The sequence below is a fragment of the Zootoca vivipara genome, chromosome 7 (assembly GCF_963506605.1).
Source record: "Zootoca vivipara chromosome 7, rZooViv1.1, whole genome shotgun sequence".
NCBI classification, from domain to species: Eukaryota; Metazoa; Chordata; class Lepidosauria; order Squamata; family Lacertidae; genus Zootoca; species Zootoca vivipara.
Genome location: NC_083282.1, coordinates 26691146 through 26712917, shown reverse-complemented (window position 1 = coordinate 26712917; position 21772 = coordinate 26691146). Strand labels below are relative to the sequence as shown.

Below are 21772 nucleotides of genomic sequence, written 5' to 3'. Positions count from 1 at the left end.
AACAACAAACCCCTTTAGTGGCTTGTAGGGAATTCATATTCGTGACAACCTGTTTCACTTTGAGAGTGCAATTAAGCTGTTAATTTTAGATATTGTTGTTTAGTCGTGTCCGACTCTTCGTGACCCCATGGACCATAGCACGCCAGGCACTCCTGTCTTCCACTGCCTCCCGCAGTTTGGTCAAACTCATGTTCGTAGCTTCGAGAACACTGTCCAACCATCTCGTCCTCTGTCGTCCCCTTATATATTCAGTATTGTAAAGGAGCCCAAAGTAAAATGCTTAGAAAGCCTGAAGTAAAATGCTTAGAAAGTTAATGTTTTGATAGTGAATAAAAATGAATTTGATTTGTGAAGTGCACACTTAATTGCTTTTGAAGATCAGTGGCAATAGAATATTACTCAGAAGATCATCTTACTCCAAAATAAGGGACTTAACCCTACAGCCAGGAATTTGTTCATGTCACACAAAAACTGGACAAGGCAGACACCCCATGATGTGTTACAAAACAACCATATACTTGGGTTGCAAACAAAGAATACATCTCCCTATGTTCCAAGGCTTCTTTACTTCCTGTCAATAGTAACCAAGCAGAACTTACCAACATAATGCCAACACCAGTGAGATGTAAGACTCACCACCCTCATCCATGACTACTACGTTCATCTCAAAACTTTCCTCAGTGCAAAACTTCCCTCCTCGTGACACTTGGCATCAGCACGAATTGATGTAAGTTGTGAGAAAACTAGGAAGTTCTCAGGAATCAGCAAGCCCCCCAAAATCACCAGATTACATTGCTGTTACGATGCAGAAGAGGATCAAATTATGCTTTCTCAGTGTGAATTTTATGCACAGTGCATACAGACAACAGTAGGAAAAACCTCCTTAAAATGTTCAATTGAGCATCATTTTGCCTATATTGTTTTTGAATATAAAATACCATTTAAAAGCTTTTACACTGCAAAAAAAATCATTAAAAGCATACAAATGAACTTTTAAAATATGAATTAATGGGGGAAACATTTCAGATTTTTTCTTTTTTTAAAAAAAACTATAAGATGCAGTGAGCTATCAAGCTATATCTTGATCTATTGTGACTTTACAGTTAGACACGTTTTCCCCACCACCCAAAACTCTTCAAGGCATCCAGCATGATAGTACTCAAGGAAAAATATCGCTACGGAAGAAGAGAGCGGGATCTTAAAGGCAGGAAAGGACTGTCACTCGAAGTCGTACATATTTCCTCTTGTTCATTTTGCAATTGTGGCGGAAGAGGTGGGGCTCCAGAATCTCCAGGGCCAGGAAGCGTGGCTGAGAAAACAGAGTTTTCCGTATTTCCAACCTCAGTAATTGGCAAATTCATTGAATGAAGAGAAGCAGCGGATACAAAAGCAGATGTATTAAACTCTTCTGGATGAAGGTAGGTGGTTTCTCTGTCTTTTTGTTTCTCAAAGAGATTAGATTCATTCGACTGTGATCTAGAGAGATTGTTTGATTGCTCATACACTGAAGCCATGCAGTTGCGACAGTTCAAGCCTGTAATAAAGACATAAAATGTATCATTTGCATACAATTTACATAGTGTGGTGGGTTTTTTGTTTTAGTTTTAAAGTCTACAGCACTGCCTATTGAGTCCATGCATGCGGTGCTACGAGTACTGGTTCTTATTTTAAAACATTGGTGTTACACTGACCACTTTCCAATCCTCAGGTATAGAGGCATGTAGCTGACCACTGTGAGATGTAGCTGACCACTGTGAGAACAGGATGCTGCAGTAGATGAGCATTGGCCTGATACAGCAGGTTCTTAAGAGGTAAAATTAAAAGGCAGAAACCAATTACCAATATAATCCAATGCAACTACCCAGGCCAGACATGAAACACTCAAATAGAAACATACATTACGGTAACTTCTTCCACATGCAGTGGTACCTCGACATATGAAGACGATCTGTTCCGCGGCCGTCTTCGTAAGTTGAAGTCTTCGGTTGTCGAAGCGCGATTTTGCGCTTCTGCACATGTGCAGGCGCCGACCGCATGCGCGACGACAAGACTTCTGGGTTTGTCGACTTCGGAAGTCGAAACCTTCGTACGTTGAGCCATTAGGATGTCGAGGTACCACTGTATCTCCTTTCCAAAGGACACCCCCACCCTAATGCTATCATCTGACTTTGACCAAACTAATTCTGGTCAGTAGCTTGTGCTTTGGGTTTATTCAACTTAAGTACGAAAAAAGGACCAAAACCCACAGACAACTGAAGGCAGAAAACTCTGGGTAAAGTTTTACCTGGCATAAGTCCCTGGAAATCAGTGGAACACATTTTTGAGCAAACACGCACAGAAGCAGGTTGCATGAAAATTAATTTTTACAAAACCTTTTGGAATAGATTCAAATGCATGTTATTCCATTTACCTTTGAGGCTTTCCAGTTTTTCATTTTTTGCCTTCAAGACAGCATCGGTTATCTTTTCTAACAAGAAGGTCTGTGTTTTTTCCCATCTAATAGATTCTATTAGTGCGTCCAGTCCTTTGGGATGTTCTGCTAAGTAATCCAGCAGCTTCCCAGCTTTCTTCCTACTTGAGGATCGACAAGAGATTTCTTCAGTGTCCTCTCTGCTGAGTATTTTTTTTGAACGTAGATAATCAAAGTGTCTTTCTGCAATTATTTTGTCACACAGATAGCGGCGCAATCGTTCCAAAACCTAGAAAGAAGAAATGACAAAGTTAGCAACAGATGAATTTTTCATCTTGTATTCTGCTTCATCGACTATGCAAAAGCCTTTGAGCGTGTCGACCACAGCAAACTATGGCAACTTCTTAAAGAAATGGGAGTGCCTGATCACCTCATCTGTCTCCTGAGAAATCTCTATGTGGGACAAGAAGCTACAGTTAGAACGGGCTACGGAACAACTGACTGGTTCAAAATTTGGAAAGGAGTATGGCAAGGTTTTATATTGTCTCCCTGCTTATTTAACTTATATGCAGAATTCATCATGCGAAAGGCTGGACTAGATGAATCCCAAACCGGAATTAAGATTGCCGGAAGAAATATCAACAACCTCAGATATGCAGATGACACAACCTTGATGGCAGAAAGTGAGGAGGAATTAAAGAACCTTTTAATGAGGGTGAAAGAGGAGAGCACATAATATGGTCTGAAGCTCAACATCAAAAAAACCAAGATCATGACCACTGGTCCCATCACCTCCTGGCAAATAGAAGGGGAAGAAATGGAGACAGTGAGAGATTTTACTTTCCTGGGCTCCTTGATCACTGCAGATGGTGACAGCAGTCATGAAATTAAAAGACGCCTGCTTCCTGGGAGAAAAGCAATGACAAACCTAGACAACATCTTAAAAAGCAGAGACATCACCTTGCCAACAAAGGTCCGTATAGTTAAAGCTATGGTTTTTCCAGTAGTGATGTATGGAAGTGAGAGCTGGACCATGAAGAAGGCTGATCGCCGAAGAATGGATGCTTTTGAATTATGGTGCTGGAGGAGACTCTTGAGAGTCCCATGGACTGCAAGAAGATCAAATCTATCCATTCTGAAGGAAATCAGCCCTGAGTGCTCACTGGAAGGACAGATCGTGAAGCTGAGGCTCCAATACTTTGGCCACCTCATGAGAAGAGAAGACTCCCTGGAAAAGACCCCAATGTTGGGAAAGATGGAGGGCACAAGGAGAAGGGGATGACAGAGGACGAGATGGCTGGACAGTGTTCTTGAAGCTACAAACATGAGTTTGACCAAACTGCGGGAGGCAGTGGAAGACAGGAGTGCCTGGCGTGCTATGGTCCATGGGGCCACGAAGAGTCGGACATGACTAAACGACTCAACAACAACAACATGTTGTGCTACGAATATAAAACAGGTGTGGTACAGTTCTTGGTGCACATTCAAATACTCATCCTAGCTTTCAAATTGTATCAAATTTCATTAATCACTATCATTGACCAACACACACACACACCAAAAAGGAATCAGATGTTTCAAGTTAAGGTAAAGTATCAGTATGTTGACTACGGAAACAAAAAGGAAATTGCCAGCAAGGGGTTACCAAAGGTGTTTCAGCTATTTCTCTCTAGTATTCTAGAGCTCCCCAATCAGCATGAAAGGGGAATTTTTTAGCCACTGAGAAGAGGTCTTCTCACCCTTTGTGCAGACTGGAGCCAATCCAATTGAAAGGAGGCAAGTCAGCCTCTGAAGATTGGCTCCTAGGGTCACTCGGATGAAGGTGCATGGAAATAAAACTGAGGCATATACTCCAAAGCTTAGCATTTAGGGACACTGAAAACACAAAGCACTTCAGCTTCAAGAGAATGGTGCTCAAATTCTGTTAAGTACAATGGAACTTGAAGGAAAGTCACTGTGAAATAAAATATTGCAGAACTCCAAATCATTTATTTGTATACATGCACAGAAAAAAATTGTATCTAGCTGAAAGGCAACACATGGAGATCTGCATTGCTGATTGCAATGCATCCCAAAGTATTACTATATAATTACGTATAATATTATGGTGCAATCTAAGAAGAGGAGCAGCTGTGACATCAAGAAGGAACCTGCACTTCCTAAATTTGTCATTACACTACTGCTGTGAACATAAACTGTTATTACCCTCTGGCCCAGCATAAAGTAATAATGTACTGAGATTTATGGTTCTGAACAAACACTGTATATTCCATACAGTACACAGTACATGTGGACTTCATAGCAGGAAAAAATAGAACTAGCAAGAGCTACTTTTATTGACTCATACATGTGTCAAGCTCAGAAACAAAAGAGGGGAATTCCTATAAACACTCCAAGAGAAACTCCTACGTAGAAATTTACAAACGGGGCAGAACAGTGACGTTCCTGTGAGAACATGCCTCACTGCTAGGTAATGTGATTGTCATTACTCACAGCTCTCACCTAGTACAGTATATTTTACATTCTAATACAGTACAGTCCTTCCGAAGCAGGTTGAGCAGTGGGGTGGGTGCACAGAAGCACCCAATTCCTAGGGGCTGGGGTCTCTATTATTATTATTATTATTATTTGAATTTATATACCACCCTATACCCAGAGGTCTCAGGGGCAGGTGGTTCACAGAATAAAATCCAAAATATAAAACCACAAAATAAACAATCAAAATAAAAACAACAACCCAATAACTACCCTACCCCCCCAAAAAACCCACATTTTAAAAGGGCATATTATATTTACAACATTACCCCAGGACAATATCCATATTACAGGCCAGAGCCAGGATCTTATCCAAGACACCCGCAGGTGTGCATTTCCTCCTTCTCACCCCTTGCTACAGAGCATGGGATTTTTGTTGGGAGTAGTGGGGGGGGCAAACTTTGGTTAGTGGGGGTGGGGCACTAGTTAAGTTTTTTATTTTTTAAATTGACGTGGGGGTGGGGAGCAGCAGCTACTACGCCCATCCTACAGAGGCAGGAAAAGGCGTACCTGGCAGAATCTCCTCTTTTCCAGGAGAGAGGGGAAAAAGGCGGGAGAGTGTCTTGGCAGAGGAGCCATAAACAAACCAGTGCTTTTTGCTTTTAAAAAAAGAGAGAACACGGCAGCCTCGGCACTCATTGCCTTATAAACAAGCACCCCGCCACACGACCCCTCCCCAAAAGCTTTACCCCTCTCCCCACCGCACTCCCCATTTCCCACGACACGCTTTTCCATTCACACAATACGAATGCCCCCGCTTTCCCTCCCGCCCCGCGTGTCTGGAGGGGCAGAGGCTCCACTCTGCGTTCTCGCGGCCTTACTTCCTTCTTCACCTCCGCCATTTCGTCGTCGGTGAGCGGCCGCCCGGCAGCCGGGAGCCCAGAGTCTGCCATGGCGGAAACGGCTTCGGAGGGCGACGGTGAGAGGGCGAGAGAGGGAAGGGAAGGGACGGAGGGAGGGAAGGAAGGAAGGAGGGAAAGAGAAGGGAGCCGCTTCCCCCCTCTTCCTCAGCGGCCCTTCAAGCCCGACTCCCCCGGGGAGATGCCGAAGGTTCCGGCGCCGGGGTGGGGAGAAGCCCCGCCCACCTCTCCCTCGGCCGCGCCCACTCTCCGCCGGCTGTGGCGAGAGACGGCGCACAAGGGTTACAGTTGGCGCAGGCGCGCGCGCCCTTCCGGGCGCTGCTGCTTTCTTCCCAAATTGCAGGATCATACCATTCGAAGGGGCCGCCAGGGGCCATCTAAGTCCAACCCCCCTGCAAACACAGGAATATTTGCCCGACGTGGGGCTCGAACCCATAACGCTGAGATAGAAGAGGCAACTTGCTCTACCGACTGAGTCTGGGCAACTGTCCTCCCCTCAAAAAAAAAATCAAGTAAATCAATAAAAAGTAATTAGCCGAAGTTCCGCGCCCCTAACATAAATCGTGGCAGCGCTTGAGGGCATCCTGAACAAGTTTGCAGACGACACCAAATTGGGAGGGGTGGCTAATACCCCAGAGGACAGGATCACACTTCAAAATGAATTTAACAGATTAGACAACTGTGCCAAAGCAAACAAGATGAATTTTAACAAGGAGAAATGTAAAGTACTACACTTGGGGGGGGGGGGATGAAAGGCACAAATACAGGATGGGAGACACCTGGCTTGAGAGCAGTACATGTGAAAAGGATCTAGGAGTCTTGGTAGACCACAAACTTGACATGAGTCAGCAGTGTGATGCAGCAGCTAAAAAAGCCAATGCAATTCTGGGCTGCATCAATAGGAGTATAGCATCTAGATCAAGGGAAGTAATAGTACCACTGTATTCTGCTCTGGTCAGACCTCACCTGGAGTACTGTGTCCAGTTCTGGGCACCACAGTTCAAGAAGGATACAGACAAGCTGGAACGTGTCCAGAAGAGGGCAACCAAAATGGTCAAAGGCCTGGAAACGATGCCTTATGAGGAACGGCTTAGGGAGCTGGGTATGTTTAGCCTGGAGAAGAGAAGGTTAAGGGGTGATATGATAGCCATATTCAAATATATAAAAGGATGTCATATAGAGGAGGGAGAAAGGTTGTTTTCTGCTGCTCCAGAGAAGCGGACACGGCGCAATGGATTCAAACTACAAGAAAGAAGATTCCACCTAAACATTAGGAAGAACTTCCTGACAGTAAGAGATGTTCAGCAGTGGAATTTGCTACCAAGGAGTGTGGTGGAGTCTCCTTCTTTGGAGGTCTTTAAGCAGAGGCTTGACAGGCATATATCAAGAATGCTTTGATGGTGTTTCCTGCTTGGCAGGGGGTTGGACTGGATGGCCCTTGTGGTCTCTTCCAACTCTATGATTCTATTGCCAATCATTTCTGCTTGGTCTTTTTGTGCTTATTTTGGCTGTGTTATTAATATTGTCGTTATTCTTTCTATATTCATCTACATCTCACCTTTCTCACAGAACTAGGTTTCTTATGTATGTAAATATAAATTTTTATTAAATTTTCTGTTTTACAATTTAGAATACTAATTTAAAACATCCTTAAAATATCAGTGACTTCCCTTCTTCTCTTTCCATGGTTCATTTTGCATATCATAAATCCCTGCATATTTTACATAAACTAAACCATTCAGTATTCCATTATTACATCCATCAAAACTTATTTACACTTGAATATATCTTAATGCTGCCAACGTTTTCAAGTGTACACAATTCCCCCCCCCCAGTCAGAACCAGGATTCAAGGTGGCTCACAAAAGCAAAACAAATAGAGATAGAACACACATAGCTCAAAGCATATAAGGTTGTGGTTAACTATTGTTAACTAAAAAATATAAAAAAGATATATCATTCGTTCATTTATTCGCCATCAGTTTATATCTACGTCCATAGACTTGCACAGTACAGTCATGGATGTGCTGCTTCATGGCACAAAAATGTGAACCCAAGGCACAAATCCCTAAGCATTTGTGTTTGACGCACACACCCTCTGCATCAAACTGCATAATATACATGGATGCAGATGTGCTCTGTGATTTGATGGTAGTTTTCCAGAATCGCATATAAAAATTAAGAGGATGCATGAGGATCTGTGCTTAAGCTCCATACTGGTGCCATAGAGTTATTTTTATTGTACAGTCCGAGGACACAGGTGTAACCTTTTCCTTCACTCTGGTTTGGGGGAGATGTCAGGAGAAAACCCCAAGAATTCCATGAGGATCCACGCCCTGTAATCATGTTTTTGCACCATGACAGTGCCAGGAACCTGTCCCACACCTGTGATTTTCCCAGTCTAGTCTATGGATATGGAAACAATCTCTAATTTTATAGTGGTTTTTGCTGGGAATCTGTATAAAATCATGCAAATTCTTTGGGATGCGTGTCTTAGCAGTGAATCACTGCATCTGGATTTTTTTTGGGGGGGGTGCAGTCCAGAGGTACAAGCATGAACTAGGTAATTTTAATAGGATCCCTTGTAAAAAAAAAATCTGTAAGAATTGTACTGTACTTTACGTACTTCATTTCACCTGAGACAGCAAATCTCACAGATAACTCTCATCCCTCTTGCAGCAAATATACAAAAATAAATTAAATAATGAATTAAATGGCTAACCTTTTGTGACACCATCACACTACCTGCCTCTTATGGTTGATCTAGCCTGGCCCTGAAGCCATTTATAAAAGGGGTGTCTTTTTTAGTTTCTTCTTTCTTTGTTTCTTTCCTCCCCTTTTTTACAGTCAGATTCTATCAAGGTAATCACTTGTGAAAAGACCCTTTAAATAGATGTTCATTTTAGCTAGCTAATGTTAACAGATATGGGAAACACAGAATTACCTGAGGAAACTATTGTGGGATTTCCCACTTGTCAGGATCCTGTATCTATTTAAGTCACAGGTAGGTAGCCGTGTTGGTCTGAGTCGAAACAAAATAAAAAAAATTCCTTCAGTAGTACCTTAAAGACCAACTAAGTTTTTATTTTGGTATAGACTTACTTTTGAGTAGTCATGTGAGTAGGATTGCACTGCTAATAATACCTTCTTCACTATAGTCTGAGGCTCGCAGTAATAATATAATATTGTCATATTATTATATTATATTATATTATATTATATTATATTATATTATATTATAGACATAATGCTATCAGACACAATAAAGTGTGTGTTAGACTTAATCTGTAAACAGTGTTCGCACCGTTTTTTTAGTAGATGGTGGAGATTGTTATTTCCACAAAAGTAAAACATGTTTTGTATACTGTCAACCTTCCTTCAAAATTCTGACCATTATACTACCGGTAAACTATGGGAGATACAATGTTGAAGCAAATTTGAGGCAGTGCTAATTATTGAGTGCCCACTAGAGGTCTCTGCTGTTTAACACTTTCACCCCAACACAACTCCCCCCCCCCAAATCATTTCCAGCATTACTTTAAATTCTTATAACTTATAGCTACTAGATTGAAATTTCCACCTACATTGTAGAGAAAGAGGCAACGTGACAGAAGTGTATGCATGGAGAAAGTGGATAGAGAAGCTTCTCTCTCTCCAAGCACGGGAACTTGTGGACATCATGGGTTCAAGTCCCATGTTGGGCAAAAGATCAATGGCACAAAAACAAGGCTTGGGGTAGGAGACAATGCTGAAAGAGATATCCTCTCAAGTCATTGTGTTCATGATTTGGTGCTACTGTGTGCATAGTTGTTGAAGCTGCTTGTGTACCTCTGTGTCGAGTAAGGAACTAGCAACCAGGAACCACGTTCAGTCTTGTAACACACAGCCTCCCCTGCCCCCTCCTTTCATACCATATCTCAGAAACTCTCCCTCCGTGTAAGCTGTCAGTTTTCCTTATCAGGAAGAGGAAGATTTCTCTCTCTTCCTTCTGAAGGAGCTCTGAAAGGAGATCGCTCAGAATGATTGCTGTATCCAGGTCATCTACATGTGACATTCATAGCTCTTGACTCTTTAGCTCTCTTCCCAACTCTCTCTGCTGTGCAGGTAGTGGTTTTATTATCACACCGTTCCTCTTGCAGTTGCACGATCAATCCTTGACAATCTGAACTTCTGTTGGCCTCGCAATCATCAAAGGCCACCTTTAAATAGTCGGCAGGCTTTTAAGGAAAAATCCACATCATGCATGCAAATGTCTTCCTAAATACATGTAACATTTATGACCTTTTACTGTTCTGCCAGAGATGTTTTCTTGGAAATGTGGCAACAGCATTCACCCCTGCTTTTGCCGTGGCTGTTGTCTCTTTCCTTCCACATTTAACTCGGCTCTGCATCATGAAATGGACCTTCTGTTTTTGATTTAGTCCCTAATGCAAAACTCATCTTTCCGCAAGGGGACTGTCTTCAGGCTTATGCTTTTCCACAGGTCAAGATGGGAATTCGCAGAAAGTAATTTTGGAATCTTTTACCTCTCACCTTTTACCTTCTTCTTTACAATGTTATGGAGAACCCAGCAGAAGCCTCCTTTGCATAAGACTGCTTCATATGGTTGAGCTTGCCTAGATCAATCTCATCGGTCAGACCACATTGTGGCAGAGAGCAGATGCCATGCAGAAAAATGCTTGCAGGGCACCTCTCTCCAGATATGTTAACCAGGAAAGCCAAACCCATGTATTACAGCAGAAGGTTGTTGTTGTTGTTTAGTCGTTTAGTCGTGTCCGACTCTTCGTGACCCCATGGACCATAGCACGCCAGGCACTCCTGTCTTGCACTGCCTCCCGCAATTTGGTCAAACTCATGTTCGTAGCTTCGAGAACACTGTCCAACCATCTTGTCCTCTGTCGTCCCCTTCTCCTAGTGCCCTCAATCTTTCCCAACATCAGGGTCTTTTCCAAGGATTCTTCTCTTCTCATGAGGTGGCCAAAGTATTGGAGCCTCAGCTTCACGATCTGTCCTTCCAGGGAGCACTCAGGGCTGATTTCCTTAAGAATGGATAGGTTTGATCTTCTTGCAGTCCATGGGACTCTCAAGAGTCTCCTCCAGCACCATAATTCAAAAGCATCAATTCTTCGGCGATCAGCCTTCTTTATGGTCCAGCTCTCACTTCCATACATCACTACTGGGAAAACCATAGCTTTAACTATACGGACCTTTGTAGGCAAGGTGATGTCTCTGCTTTTTAAGATGCTGTCTAGGTTTGTCATTGCTTTTCTCCCAAGAAGCAGGCGTCTTTTAATTTCGTGACTGCTGTCACCATCTGCAGTGATCAAGGAGCCCAAGAAAGTAAAATCTCTCACTGCCTCCATTTCTTCCCCTTCTATTTGCCAGGAGGTGATGGGACCAGTGGCCATGATCTTGGTTTTTTTGATGTTGAGCTTCAGACCATATTTTGCGCTCTCCTCTTTCACCCTCATTAAAAGGTTCTTTAATTCCTCCTCGCTTTCTGCCATCAAGGTTGTGTCATCTGCATATCTGAGGTTGTTGATATTTCAGCAGCAGTTGATATTTCAACAGCAGAAGGTAGGCTAGGATTTCTGGTCAGTTGGGATACAATTTTGTTCCCTCCTTGAAATACCATTCTGAAATTGAGCAAAAACCCCTGCATATTGGATGGCAAGGGAATACAGCAACATACCAGTCCCCAACTGAAAGCGCCAATCTCCAAGTGTTTTTAGTTGTAGAGGGCAAAAACATTGCACCTGTGCAATATTAGCTGCAGTACTGCAGTCCCAATCCAACACATACATACCGAGCTACTATTTAACTTAAAAAAAAAAATGTGGGAGATTCTGATCATGGGCCCTGTGTGTTTGTGCCTTATGTATTCATAACTGTGCCAAATTAGCTAAAATCACACTTCAATCCATGGTTAGAACAGTGGTTAGAACAGAGCTTTCCCAACTTTTCTTTTTGGTGACACACTTTTTAGACATGCATTCAGTTTTACTAGCAAACCGGAGGTTAAACTAACCCCTTTCCAGCCCCAAGAGGAGCGTTCATGCAGCACACCTACACATTGCAGCCAACACACTAATGTGTCGCGACACACAGTTTGGAAAGCTCTGGGTTAGCATTAAGGTTGGCAGACAGGATTAAAAAAACAACCATTCAGTCATGAAGCTGAAGTGATTAATTAATAAATAAATCTAAATATGAATGAAGCAGGCATGAGAATAGCCTGCTGGATCAGGACAGTGGCCTAGCTAGTCCAGCATCCTGTTCTCACAACGGCCAACTAGATGCTTGTGAGAAACCCACAAGCAGGACCCAAGCACAAGAGCACTTTGCCCTCCTGCAGTTTCCAGCAAGTGGTTAATGCAACCTTTACTGTAATACAGTGGTACCTTGACTTACGAATGCCTCGACTTCCGAAGTTTTCAACTTCCGAAGTCCGCAAACCCAGAAGTATTTTCACTGTGCGCATGTTCTGCCCATGCGCAGAAGCGGGGGCGCGGCCTGCGCATGCACAAAGCGCAAAATCACACTTTGCGCATGCACAAATTGGACGCTTCGACTTACGAAGGATTCGACTTCCGAAGAGCGCAGCGGAACGGATTGCCTTCGTAAGTCGAGGTACCACTGTATATCAACTATTTGTGTGTGTGTGTATAGACGGGTGGATTCATTCATCAAAAAAACACACACAAAAAAATACAAATTCATATATTGTATTAACGTAATGTGATTTATACAGTATGGTAAATGTTACATATAATGTAGACTTTAATGTTGCATGTTAATAGTCATACCAGCCTCTACCATAGCTGCCAAGTTCTCCCTTTTTTTAAAGGGAAATTTCCTTATGCTGAATAGGCTTCCTCGCGAGAAAAGGGAAAACTTGGCAGCTATGGCCTCCACCTGTCACTAGATACCGTAGTACTATACTGCTGTGAAAAACTCTTCTCTCTAAATCACGGGTGTCAAACACAAGGCCCGGGGGCCAAATCCAGCCCAAATCCAGCGGCCCAGCAGCGGGACCTTGCTGCTGAAGCGCCGCGCCGACAGTAATAATTGAATTCAGTGAGAATAATTTATGATAATAAAGAGTGGACACATAGTCCTACAGATACAACCGGCCCTTTGAGGGTGACCAAACTGCTGATGCGGCCCGCGATGAATTTGAGTTTGACACCCCTGCTCTAAATATATCCTTACTGTATATGCTGTTCTTTTTTACACACACACACACACACATATTAATATTATCATATATAATAATCAAATGCAGGTATAAAAATATAAGCAATAGAATAATATAAACTATTCTTTCTGTAACCTAAATGGTTTTGCTATTTTAAAAAATTGTAATCCTATTTCTTTAAAGAAGCAATCCTACATACAGAGTAAGTTCCATCGATCACAGTGGGATTTACCTCCAAGTAAATATTTGTAGAGCTGAGCTGCAAAGTTCTCCCGACTTAGCACAAGATGCCGTCTCGTTCAAAAGATACCACATGAAATCAAGCCACAGGGAAGCTGATGCTGATGAAACATGGCGACTTTAGGGCACTTCTTCATGGAAGTTTCTCTCTCCTTCTCAACTCTCTGCTTCACAAGAGCTCCAGTTAGGTTCAAGTACTTATTAATGACACACCGGTGATCAGTGGTGAAGAAAATGTGGAAACAGGAGATGCAGGATCTCGGGGCAGGGTGCTCATCAATGATCTTGCAAATTATCTCCATCTGAGCACACCAAAGAAGATACGGTGGCCAGTTATTTCTGCTTTGCATTTTCCATACTGACCTGTGTTTTTTCTTTATTGAAAACAACGGCATTCACATTTATACTATTTTATATCAAAATATGATTTTAAACTGCATTTTGCTCTGTTATTTTAAATTAAGCACCGTGTTGCGTAATTCAGAGCATGTGAAAACCAAAGGTAATAATGGTAATGGTAATAACAACAACAACAACAACAACAACAACAACAACAACAACAACACCCCAGCCACTCTGGGTGGCTATGTTCTCTTCTGTACAGGTACAAGTCTGGGAGGCACTGATCAAGTCAGTTCATAATCAGAATCTGAAATAAATCAAATTTATCCAACATCCCTACCTGCACCCTCAGCTACAATAGGGATAATAACACAGACCCATCTTACAGGATGTTTGTTAAGGACTGCAGTAATGGTTTATTAAAGTAGTGTGGACATTGCTATATAAATGTTAAGTACTCAAATTATCTAAATAGCATTACCAACATACTAATTGGGAATATTTTGCTTTTATGAACTGTGGGTTGGGTCCATTGTTTGTTAGACTTAGGGAACCATGCTAACCCAGAAAAGTTGATGGCTGGGGGGAGTTTAGGATGAAGTGTAGTCCTCTCTCCACTGGTGGAGCAGATTACCACTGATTCAAGAGGACTCTGACCTATCTCCAAATAGTTTGGAGGCTACCAATGGTATAGGAGCCAAGGTGGAGTTGGTCAAAGGAAAGCTAAGCTGGATCCTATGTTGGCCCCATTGCCAGGTGAGGGGGGCAATATATTGTGTCAGCTTGGAGCTGGTGCAGGAAAACAACAACAAACCAAGAACCCCCTCCCCAATTGTGCCTTGAGACTTCTGATGCAATGGTGGTTCTGCCACTCTTATCACACACACACACACCCCCCCCCGCTCCATGCAGGGTTAGGATTGCTCTACCCAGCAGTGATCCTGTACAAACTTAATTTTTGACTAGGTGCCACTGAGCTCAGACAGACTCGATTTTGTATAGAACAGAGCCAGCCCTACCGTTGGGAGAGTGAGGCAACTGTGTCAGGCTGCGGGGGGTGGGGAAGCAGGAATGAACCTCCTGGGTCATACCCAGGACAGAGCTTTGTATGCCATATGGCCTGTCCTGCACCCCCATAAGTAGCCCATTGCCTTCAGGTGCATTGTTGTTGTTGCTTAGTCGTTTAGTCATGTCCGACTCTTCGTGACCCTATGGACCATAACACGCCAGGCACTCCTGTCTTCCACTGCCTCCCGCAGTTTGGTCAAACTCATGTTCGTAGCTTCAAGAATACTGTCCAACCATCTCATCCTCTGTTGTCCCCTTCTCCTTGTGCCCTCCCATTGCAATTATTGAAATAAGTTTCCATGGCCATTCCAGTCAGTTTCTGAATATAGAATTGGGGTGGAATCTTGACCTTTGCCTCAGGCAGTCAAATTATTTGGGTCTCTCCTAGAGTAGACATATACAGAACTGCACTGCTGGTTCCCATTAAAATTAATGAGATTTCAGTCATGACTAATTTTTTCACATTGATTTCACTGTGAAATCCTAAGTCACAAACTAGATTTGTCAGTATGTTTTTTAATGTTTCAATTATGTTTATATCTTTGATGTTCTGTTATGTGTTTTTAATGTTGTGCACTGCCTTGGGATCTTCTGATAAGAGATGGTATATAAATTGAATTATTATTATTATTATTATTACTACTACTACTACTACTATTATTATTTCCAACCCAATGTTAAAAAGCAATGTCTGTTATTAAACTCCACTTCTCTAATTAGGCTGCATGGCTGGCAAAATAATGCAAACTTTTGTGTAAACCCAAACTAAGCAGAAAATTCAAGTCATCTACTGGAACAAAACACACATACCGGTAGTCCAGCTACAACTGACACTTTATTCCATAGTGATATGTGTGTACATGAAGTACTGAAACAGCAGAAGACGAAAGAAAATGGAAAATCTGGATCAACTTTTTCCAGTGTTAACAGACTATGGAATGCGTGGATGTTTGGCACAAAAAAGTGGGCAACAATATACTGGATTGTAATAAAGGTCTCTCAAAGGTAACAGTCTAAAATACTGCGGTAATTTAGTAGTCGTATCTGTGCATAGTAAAGCAACACAATGCACTTGATTCATAGTAGATCTCATACAAGCTACACCACCAAGCATCCAGTGTCAAGCTTTCTGGGAGTTCAAGTAAGGTCCCTGATATTTTGCTCACAGCTTCTAACAGATGAAAAAATGCTCTTCAAAAAACAACAACACAGTCTCTCTTTTGTATGGATATGTACCAACTCCTGAGAAACATTTGATTATTACTCAAATGGATTCTGCCCTGCCTATATTTAAATAAGTGCTGAGGTTGTACCAGAGTTTGCTTTCAGTGAGGGAGAAGACAGGGAGGGGGAGATTTTGACAGTTCTTCACTTAAGCTGAACATGATGTTCTGCCTGAGCTATGATCCCATCTTATGGGGACTGTTGTGTTCCGCCTGTCCTTAACAAAAAAAAATGCCACAGTAAACGTCTAAAACGGGGCATATCTGTGAAATATTTCAACTGAGTGTATACTTTGTGGTGTGGGTGGGAGTGGAAAAATGCCAAGTGTAGCAATATAAGGTACATCATGTATACAAACTTCTTGTTGGCATAAGGAGGGGAACCTTAGATGACACCAATCACATTTTGTCCAACAAGGAAACCCACAAGTTGCATCACTTTCTTCAGCCCCAAAATAAAATAAACAACACAAGGATAAAAAGAAATGGAATGGGAGAGCTTATCTGGGGCTTCCAATTTTGTAACCACCAAAGTGTTGGGGGGGGGAGTGTAAAGTTCTGGGCAGGTCATGGACGACAGAAGAAACAGTGGAACAAAGTAAGTTGCAGAATACAACAGTGCTAGGCTTGCCATCTTTTCATTTAAGCAGTTCCGAACATTGAATTGGGTAGTGCAAGGGAGGTCATTTTAGATTTTATCAGAAGCTAAGGGCCAGTTTATGGCACTTTGTCCTAGCTCCTGCCAACCTAGCAGTTTGAACGCATACCAGCGTGAGTAGATAACTAGGTACCGCTGCAGCGGGAAGATAAACAGCGTTTCCATGCGCTCTGGCTTCTGTCACTGTGCCCCGCTGCACCAGAAGCAGTTTAGTCATGCTGGCTACATGACCCGGAAAATCTGTCTGTAGACAGATGCCGGCTCCCTCGGCCTGAAAGCGGAGATGAGCACCGTACCCCATAGTCGAATTTGACTGGACTTAACTGCCCTGGGGTCCTTTACTTTTACCTTACCAGCTGAATCAACAGGTGGCAAATGGACTCTTACCAATCTAGACTACACTTCAAGGAAAGGGTGTTGCATTTTTTAAAAAAATGCCCCGCCCGATACACGTTGAAGAATTTAAAACATCAGGACTGAGAGGAGGCCAGGCTGAACTACTGTCAATTGAAATAGCAGTTTTCTAAATACATGGTTATTTTCTATAATGGAATATTCAATAACAAAGTTTGACGCAGTGGTGTGTAAGAAAGGTCTTACCATTTGAGTCTACTGATTGTACAACTGGCAAACTGCCAAACATAGGCTTAAATAATTATTTAGACAAGGTTTCAGTGCTTCAGGCCAAAATTAGATAGATGCAGGCAGTAGCTGAAAGCAACAGCTCCATGACCCTTTTTCTTTTCCCCAACCCCACCCATAACTTATGAGGATACTCACTGTGATTATGTTACAAACCTCTAGATATTGAAGGGGAGAATTGGCTTTGGCAATAGCTCTACATTAGCTGTAGAGTCTAGTTCCAGCCTCAGAAAGGAATCTGCTATGCTACAAGGTTGAACTGTAAACATTGATTCTGGAGCATGTGTTTCCATGTGTTTCCATATGCTTCCATGTGGCACACAGTAACGAGAAGGGAAATGTACCCGCTGGAAGAATACAAAGTATGCACACATATAAAGATCTAAACGAGTCTCTCTCACTCTACATTAACACCCTTTAAATTCTGAAAATCCCCCCATTGTGGAAGGATGTTTCTTGATACCGGGTGTGAGAGGAATTTTCTGGACCATAATGATAAAAATCAGGAAAGCTGGCAATCCTAGAACTGTTGCATAATCAGGCATAGCAATCCATTTTTGTTTGTTTGTTTCGGAAACTATACAGAAACTGGTTTTGGAGAGCAACATACGAATTTATCCATAAATAAAATTAAACTACGTGCCTAAAAAGCCTTCAACGAACTATCAAAAGCTCAGCAGAGGCAACCCATCACACAAATTTCTACACAAAAAGCAGATGAGAATTGAGAAACATAATCTACTAGTCTTCAATTAGAAAGATACATGCCTGGCATGCTGACAACACAGCTCTGAAGCTGGAATGCAGAGACAAAAGAAAGCATCAAGGATGAAGACCCTTTCACAGGAATTTGCATATTTTACTTCTGTGGCAAGGGGTCCCTGCATGCCAGTAAAGGAGACTGATTGACATGATGTCCACTGAAACATAACAGAGCAGAACTCTCATCCTTTGGGCTGTGGGGCTTGTGTTTGGGGAAGATAACTTCACACCTCTTCCTCTTTCTTCCTTCAGCTGGAGAGAGGATGACTTCTTGAAGAGTGGGTTTCTGCAGCTGTTTTTATTTCATTTTTCCTTGCAAGGATATATTGTCACAAAAATCACTGCAATTCTTCCACTATTTTCTCTCTCTCTTATAAACTGAATTCCAAATGGTGAAAGAAATGCATTGCTTTCATATTAATTCCCTTTACTGCATAAAACCCTTCCCATACGAATCAGCACTGCCTCTTTCATGAATGTTTATTTCACTTCACAAATTTCAAGTAAACTCATTCTAAGGCTTCTGGATTGATGGAACATGAACAATACCTGACAAGTGAATAAGATGCAGTATAATCTCTCCTCAAAAGGGAGAAATGAAAGGGCAAAAGAATCACGAACCAGAGTTTTTAAGTATACTTAATCCTTCTAAAAGGCAACAGGATGGTATTGGTAGTAGCATTTTCCAGTTTACATTTCTTGGATTCCCTACATGGTTAAATAGTTTCAGAGATTCTTTCCTTATTACTCGGCTACCCGATCTTCCTTCCTTCTAGGACACCTCAGCAACTAGACAGAATTAGCATTGGAGAATACAGTAGTGGCCTTAACCAGGAAGTTGATAAAATACTCAGACCGTATGTCAGCCCTTGGAGAGTTCCTACTGCTACTTGAGCTAGATAGCATCTCCATTCTTTGAAATGACTTAACAGGTTCCAAGAGAATGCGATTGTTCATATTCTTTGTGTGTGTGGTGAAAAAACATTATGACTAAGGCCTTAAGTGTGTTGCAGAATTTACCATAAGAAATATTTCTTTCAGCTGAATTCCATAGTAAACAGTCACACAATTAAAAGTTAGAAAAACCATCCAAGATATTCATTGTTCCGAGCACAACAACCTGAAAGCTTAGACTGAGTAGTCATGGCGGCCTGTTGGAAGACAGCTCTCTTCCTTATTCGAAGGAATAAGGTAAAGGTAAAGGGACCCCTGACCATTAGGTCCAGTCATGACCGACTCTGGGGTTGCGCGCTCATCTCGCATTATTGGCCGAGGGAGCCGGCGTATAGCTTCCAGGTCATGTGGCCAGTATGACAAAGCTGCTTCTGGCAAACCAGAGCAGCACATGGAAACGCCGTTTACCTTCCCGCTGTAGCAGTTCCTATTTATCTACTGTACTTGCATTTTGACGTGCTTTCGAACTGCTAGGTTGGCAGGAGTTGGGACCAAGCAACGGGAGCTCACCCCGTCGCAGGGATTCAAACCACCGACCTTCTGATCAGAAAGCCCTAGGCTCAGTGGTTTAACCACAGCGCCACCTGGGTCCCTATTCGAAGGGATACACCACAGTAAAAAACCAAAGCAAAACTTCTGCAGCTAGAACTCCCGCAATCTCTTTCTCACTACCGAAACTTCTCAGGAAATTCACTGCTGGCTCTCAGAAGAACTCTGATCAAACAAAAATTCAAAACAAAAAAACATTCCATGAAAAGTAAAGCAAAATAGGTGAAGGGGAGATGAAGAAGAAATTTGTTAACATCATAAGGCCGACTGAATGGTTGTCAGAACATTAAGTTCGAGATTCACATAAACCTGTGGATTATTCTTAGAACAGGGTTGATATAAGATTTATTTATGAGCTATCTGCCTATCCAGTGGATAAACAACGAGACCATTGTCTCAGCTTCTAGGATACACTAGGATAAACTTACAAGTGGTTTAAGCTTTGCTGAAATTCAAGACTATCAGAATGAAATCCCGAGAATCCTCCTCTGCGGTAACACTTTTTCCCTAGGTGCCACCCGCCGTTTGCAATAGATTCTGCTCACGATTCTCTTCTAATGCACTTCCATGGCATGAGCAGCAACACAATACTGTGAAATAATAAAACACAGTACATTTCACACTGCAGCTGGTACTCTAAAAAGGACTATGCAGAAGCCCAGGTTCATGATGCTATCAATTTTCTCTTTTTTTTAGTTACCTACTGGTATAATAGGGATTTTTGGAAGAGAGATGACAAGAAAAACGGAAGGCAAAGGTAGAAGGGGAGGGAGAAGAAGAAGAAAAAAACGAGAAAGGGAGACACAGAACAAAAGAGAAAAAATAAGGGATGAATAAAACCGAGGCTGATTTCTGCATTACTCCTAATGAGCACAGATGTCGGAACCAATGTCAGCTATAGATGTTCATTAGAGGCCTTTGCAACATGAGTATTGCGGCCAATGTAGATTTCACATTTACATTAAAAATGGATTGAAGGAAGAACTAATATAAGCCTCATGCGTGATGGCACGCTATGTAAATTTCAATCCCAACACATGCCTTCAGCAAAGCACAAAAGCAACCCACCTAACACAGGCACAAAGATCTTGCTTTAATGAGCAAGCATCCCAAAATTCAAGGGGGAATGACTAGAGGCCACCAAAGTGTAACAGTCTGATTTGAGGGCATGAAATCCATCTTAATGCATCCCCAGTTAAAGGCATTGGTATTACTCTGAGCCCTTTATGTCCCAGCTATCGCTCAAGCCTGAGGTTACAGAAGTTACATGGCAGAGGTTACATGGCAGTCACATGTAGTCCTTTCGTAAAGAAAAACAGCTGTGGATATCTTCAAGTCCAAGTGGAGGAATAAGCAGGGGAGGGGTTGCTAAAGCCTTTCACATCTAACTATTTCCACCACCTCCACCCCCCACGAAATCCTCCTCAAGCTGTTTTCTTACTCATGGGAGAAAATATACAGTACCATAACTTTCCCCCAGAAGGTAGAAAAGATGCTTGAAGATCAATCTTTAGTTTTAAAAAGTGGTCAGGAGGGAGAAGAGTTAATTACTGGTAGCCTCTTCTGCCATTTCTCTTTTCTAACATGAAGATAACCCGTAGCTTTGTTGTTATTTCTAAAGTTCGTTTTTTTGACCATGAATACCTGGGATGGAAGGTAGGCAGATCAATGGGGAAAGAAGACGTGAAAGCCCTTATGGGAACAAATTTGAAATTCCCGTGACGAAGTCAACATCAGCAGAAGCAAAGAGTTGGACCATCGTTCCCCTAACCCCTGCATTACATTGGGGCACAAGGTGGGCAGTCATCAGCATACTGCTGGACACAACACACCCTTACAAAGCTGGCTTGTGTGAAGGGAGGCTAAATTCGAAAAGTTATACTTTCTCTAGCACCTGTCTGTATGTGCCGTTAAGGGGACTTGCCTTGCCTCATACAATCCTGCACCTAAAGCATATATACACACACACATATATATACACACACACACCTTAATTACCACCTGAAAGGGCACCATTGTAAACAAAGGTTAGTAGCACAGTGGTACAGTAGATTGTCAAGGGAACCAATAAAAAGTAGGTACAGATTCATCTGCCTAGCATGTACGTTATTGCCAGTTACAAGGGAGGGAGTCTGTAAACTCATAATTGTGAAGTTTTATTAATAAGGACAGAACAACATGTGAGCGACCCATCTATTTTTTCAAGCTCTGTGTTCGCTATAGGGATCAACATGTGGTCCTTCAGTTTTTCAAAGACCTATTTAGGAAAAAGAAAGAAACAAGAGGGAAAAGGTTTACATTTGCGAATTTCTTACTCTCACAGAAACGGTTT

At 42.2% G+C, this 21772-nt stretch overlaps 2 protein-coding genes across 3 annotated transcripts in view; both read right to left on the bottom strand.

Moving 5' to 3' along the window:
• Window positions 1–547: 547 nt before the first annotated feature.
• BCL10 (BCL10 immune signaling adaptor) lies at window positions 548–6076 on the bottom strand. Of its 2 annotated transcripts, none has more exons than XM_035123820.2 (3): window positions 5779–6076; window positions 2411–2699; window positions 548–1534 (listed from the first exon to the last, which is right to left on the bottom strand). In XM_035123820.2, the coding sequence occupies exons 1-3, from the start codon at window positions 5836–5838 to the stop codon at window positions 1176–1178; spliced, it is 708 nt and encodes a 235-aa protein (XP_034979711.1). In that variant the 5' UTR covers window positions 5839–6076; the 3' UTR covers window positions 548–1175. The 2 variants fall into 2 exon arrangements, with proteins under 2 accessions (XP_034979711.1, XP_034979710.1); XM_035123819.2 differs by having other exon boundaries at window positions 5767–6064.
• A 9398-nt stretch (window positions 6077–15474) lies between these two features.
• Window positions 15475–21772, bottom strand: part of DDAH1 (dimethylarginine dimethylaminohydrolase 1) — a 57158-nt gene continuing 50860 nt past the window's right edge. The window contains exon 6 of the mRNA XM_035121893.2: window positions 15475–21697. Within this exon, the coding sequence (XP_034977784.2) occupies window positions 21581–21697 (117 nt within the window). The 3' untranslated portion in view covers window positions 15475–21580. The remainder of the gene's footprint in view (window positions 21698–21772) is intronic.

Coding starts and splice junctions, on each gene's coding strand:
- BCL10 (XM_035123819.2), bottom strand. CDS start 5,838: ATGGCAGACTCTGGGCTCCCGGCTGCCGGGCGGCCGCTCACCGACGAC. Junction 2,700..5,766: donor TGGCGGAGGTGAAGAAGGAA/GTAAGGCCGCGA, acceptor TCTTCTTTCTAG/GTTTTGGAACGATTGCGCCG. Junction 1,535..2,410: donor AAAACTGGAAAGCCTCAAAG/GTAAATGGAATA, acceptor TCTTTATTACAG/GCTTGAACTGTCGCAACTGC.